Consider the following 4,545-nt stretch of genomic DNA (forward strand, 5'->3'; position numbering starts at 1 on the left):
ATTTTGGTTTTTCCTAAATATATGATCATCAAACCGGCTTGCGCTTCTGTTTTGAATAACAAGCCGGCCACTTCAAATACCAAAATAAACGCTCATGCGTTTACAACACAATATTCAGTGGTATCATTTTGCATAAGATTTGACGGTATATAACGATGGAATTTTCTCGTTACAATGAAGGAAACTTACAGCAAGCGCAGTCAACAGATTCCCTGTGAGCAACAGCAGCACCAAGAGCACATCTCACCCAGAAATGTTGTCCAGGACAGTCCAATAAGCGGTCACAATATTGTATAATTCACAGTCAATACAACTGAAAAGCAAGTCCTGGAGTACTCCTGATGAGCCTCAATCACTTCCGTATTGCTCCACACACAACCCACTAAGGTAATGACGAAAGTTGCAATGACAGGAAAGCCAGTGGCGTTGTTAACGGACTCAGCCACAGTGCACTCAAAAGATTATTGTTTGGCGTGGCTGACGGTGTGCTTGACGTTTGCAATATCTCCTATCAGGTTGGACAAGCCAGTAAAGGGATACAGGAATAGCGACAGAGCATTCAAAGGCGTTCTAGACGGCCTTTACAACAGGAAAGACAAAATGGCCTTTACAATGGGATAGACAAAAGTTGCGATTAACCAAGAAAACATTCATTAGCTTTCTATATTTAGTGGATTAGATGCCATTGTCATAATTATCTGATTTTTGTTATACTAGGATTCCTCTTCCTTTTATTGCTTGCGCTCTTAGAAGGAGTGTAGGATGGTTTAAGCCTACGAGCTCTCTGTTCCTTTCCAATTGCTGGTCCTATACTGCAATCAATCCCACCAGCCAATTCGGCAACAAAACTCTGTGTTTGTTCCAAAAGCTCCCTCATCCCTCCACTTATAAACTCGGCAACTTTCCTATCAAACAAGGCCAGCTTTGTTATCTCATTGTAGATTGGTAGATTCTCGGAGTAACAAGCTTTTCTGCTTGCATTTATGTTGCCATCTTTGTTTGCCACTGACGTATTTTTATACTCATCATCTGAGTTGTTGCTGTCTCTCCCTGAAAAACCGCTATCCAATCCTTTGTTGCCACCCTGCCCCTGGGACAAACAAGTTAGTTCTTGCACTATCCCACTTGCTGCAAGATCCAACATAGTTCCGTTGTTTTTCAAGCTCAATGCGTTTCTTTGAAAAGGTGAGTTTGCCCAGCGGTTACGTTTCTGTAGATATGGGGGGTTGCTTGGAAGTGAGTATGCAAAGTAATTGCACTCATTTTTGCCCATCCCAACTAGCCACCGACCGCTGTCTTCAAAAAGTGGGCCGGGCCGCTCGTTTTTACACAAATCCTCCAGTTTCTCCAATAGATCATTGTGATTGGATTGGTAAAGAAACATGTTCCAGTGTTTAGTCCATCGGACGGATACATCTGCTGATCTTGGCGGTCGATCAAGTATTTTATAGATATGGGCGCATGGTGAGGCCTGCCTTTGAAACTTACCGCAACTACACTCCAAATAGCATTTGCCGTCAATAGAAATAGCTTTTACTCGACGTGTCCGCTCAAAGCGTGGGATCATGTAATTTTGGAAGTCGCAGTAGATTGAAGTTTGGGATGGCGTCATTCTTGTGCCAGAGTCTAGATTTTTTGACCCAAAACTCTGTTGCGGTTGGTCGGAACACTTCATAAACGGCGGCATTTTCGAAGTCTGCAGAAATTATATTCTGAATGTAGTCCACTAGGTCGGCTATATCAGCAAAATAAGCAGGCTTGTTTTTCCGTGTTGCATTGAGATTGTGGGCAGATTTCTGCTGTCTTCGTATGGTTCTATTTTGTGTGCCTTCATGAAAGGCTCTTGCTGCTTTTGGTACGGAAAAGTAGGGCTTTGTTCCATTGCCGCGTCCTTTCAAAGCACTGTTTTCTGCCTCCGCATAGGAACTTGCAGACGTGTTAAAAGCTCTGACCTTCAAAAAGTGGTGTCAAGCTTACCGTTTTCATGCGGAAACAGAGAATTTGTCAGAAAGGTATTTATTTTGGATACGATATGACAGCCCATACCTCCCAAATCTATATCCAGGGCCTCTGGTGTCTGTAGCCAATCCTGCAAAAGACTCTTTGACAAGTGATATTCCTCTTGGGTCTCAACTGCCGTCATCCAGCTCTCAATCCATCAAACCACTACTCGGAATAAAATGGTCGCTTTATGGCCGCACTTCCCAATCTGTATCTTTCGAAGGTCTCCTCGATAGAGAAGATGCCAGTGACATAGTCTATGCTGACAGAATGGATAGAATGTTGGTATTGCATCAACAAAAGGGCCATATTCTTTCTGGTCTCCATCTGTGATTGTCAATTTCATCCGTCGCAGCCCTTCCTTTGGCAAGAGCTGGGGAATGCACTGGGTCCACACCCACTGGAAGGCCCATCGAGCTTGCTGAGGCAAAAATGCCCATAGTGCGGTAAACGTGTTTTGATTGGACGTTTTCCCCAAAGATAAAAACAATGGCCGCTTAGAATTGTTTGTGCCTTTGGTAACGTCTGCTACCATAATTTCAGAAAAGCGAGCAAACAACTTTCTGCTCTTGTTGTCTGTCCAAGCAACGCCGATCAGCATCTTTGTAGAGCCCTTCAACTTGAATGCTTGATGGGTTCGTTCTACATAGTTGTCGAGTTCTCCGCTTGGGTCTATGTCATGCAATGCATCATCATCAAGTACTCCTTCTTGGGCTGCAACGACGGAAGTGAATTGTGTACTTGTACAAAGGTACCTGCGGGTGTTGTTTGCCCTTTGCTTGTAAATGGTGAACAAGGGTGAATCAGGTTCATCAAAGATGGCGCAGAAACTGATGTCCGGTGTTTTCTTGAGATAGGCAAGAAGCTGATCCGCTTGTGTCATGTAGTTGTCATTCATACTACAATCACCGTGTGCCTTTTTCTCAGCTTGCAAACGCTATTTTTTTAGAGATGACTCAGACAGCATGTAACCAGTTCTTAGCTTCAGCAATTGCCCAATCATGCTTGGTGGCGCATTGCTCTTTGCGGCGTCAAGAGCAATTTGAACTTCATTGCCCTTAATATAGGCGGCACTTTTTGAAATCTGAATTGGCTCCATTGGCAGATGGTGACAGTGGGATTTGACACTTCCAATGGCACCTCCAACAAGACACCATTGCATCCGTTCGGGAACCCAATAGATGCTGAAGCGGAATGGGCACTCTTTCCCTTTCTACGGTCGCTTGAATGAAATGTTCCGCTTTCTATTCTCGGATGGAATCTTTTCACTTTGCTTGCAAGTTTCCTTGTTGTGCACTCGACTCCTGAAACGTTCCAACCGCATCCGGCGCATCCCAGCATCCCATCCTCGCTGCACAAGGGGAAATCTTCCATGGGCTGCTGCTATCTTAAGGGTCTTGGCCAGACTATCTCTGGTTTCTTTGGAACACGAATTATATTCTTCAGGAAAGAAGAAGCACTCTCTGCTTCTACTGCAGTCTAAACCGATGTAATCGCAAAGATTGAAATTGTTTCCGTCACTAGATGGAAAAGGCATGGTGACTGTCTCCCACTCCATCTTGTCAAGAACAGCTTTGTCAAGCAATTGCTTCAATGAGCTTTCCATGTTGCTCGCATACACACCGTCAATCAAATAGTGTAAATTTTTAACAAGGAAATTCCAAGACAACAATAAAACGGATTTTGTCCTTTGACATGTGCATGAGCAAACAGGGGGCTGCTCAATGACTGGTCCTTTTGCATTAGCACCATCCACCAACTAACTGTGAGCACATGAAACTAGTCTTTTGACAGTATGCGTAGTTAGACACAAGACTCTTACATTAGAAAAATAGCTAGTGTTATGTATCACACTTTCTTAAGGGACAGATATAGTATCTTTTGTTGGAGTTTTGCTCATATTGGTACATATCTGGTGTCACTTTCACATAGTACTTTTTCTATATTTGAGGATAATTGCAATATTTATGGACTAGGCGCTAGATTATACAAACAGACTGTTTGATGCTGAATATCTCCACTCGAGACATACTGCAAAGATCAAAGACCTCAGTGAAATAAGCAAAGAAACCACTATGCATGCACCTTTTGTGAGAGTCACCAGAGAGCCTAGGAAGTTTCTTGTTTTCATCAACAGGACGCGTCGATACAGGCCTTGGGTAGTGACGGGTTGGCTGGGGGTCTAAATATGTTTTTGTTTATAACACTATGGTAATCAGAAACAACCAAAACAACATCCTTCTGAGTGTGACGTAGTCCAGTCGTGTCCCGAGATCTCAGTCGGAATATCTGGGGCTTTTCAGCCATCCCCCGGCCATCCCCGGGTTGGTGGGAATGGGTTTTTCTGGTCGAGGACCCAATGGCGACAGCAAAACTAGTATCATAAGGCGTACTGTCCGCCAACGTTTCAGTCGATAAATCAGAATCCCGGATTCATCCAAAGACATATTATCTTGTGGTTTCATTGGATCTAGTGTATCTCACATTGATACCTTCCAACACCAAGTTGCCATGCAATTATCCGATTTTATATCAGTGGCACTA

At 43.7% G+C, this 4,545-nt stretch overlaps 1 protein-coding gene across 1 annotated transcript; it reads right to left on the minus strand.

Annotated features, from left to right (window-relative positions):
* Positions 1 to 2,158: 2,158 nt before the first annotated feature.
* On the minus strand, positions 2,159 to 2,899 carry PHATRDRAFT_bd1195 (predicted protein; the record flags this gene model as incomplete). Its single annotated transcript, XM_002176162.1, has 1 exon — positions 2,159 to 2,899. One exon carries the CDS (start codon positions 2,897 to 2,899, stop codon positions 2,159 to 2,161), a length of 741 nt encoding a protein of 246 aa, XP_002176198.1.
* Between the last annotated feature and the right edge of the window lie 1,646 nt (positions 2,900 to 4,545).

Source organism: Phaeodactylum tricornutum, genomic scaffold (assembly GCF_000150955.2).
Source record: "Phaeodactylum tricornutum CCAP 1055/1 PHATR_bd_12x23 genomic scaffold, whole genome shotgun sequence".
NCBI lineage: Eukaryota > Bacillariophyta > Bacillariophyceae > Surirellales > Neidiaceae > Phaeodactylum > Phaeodactylum tricornutum.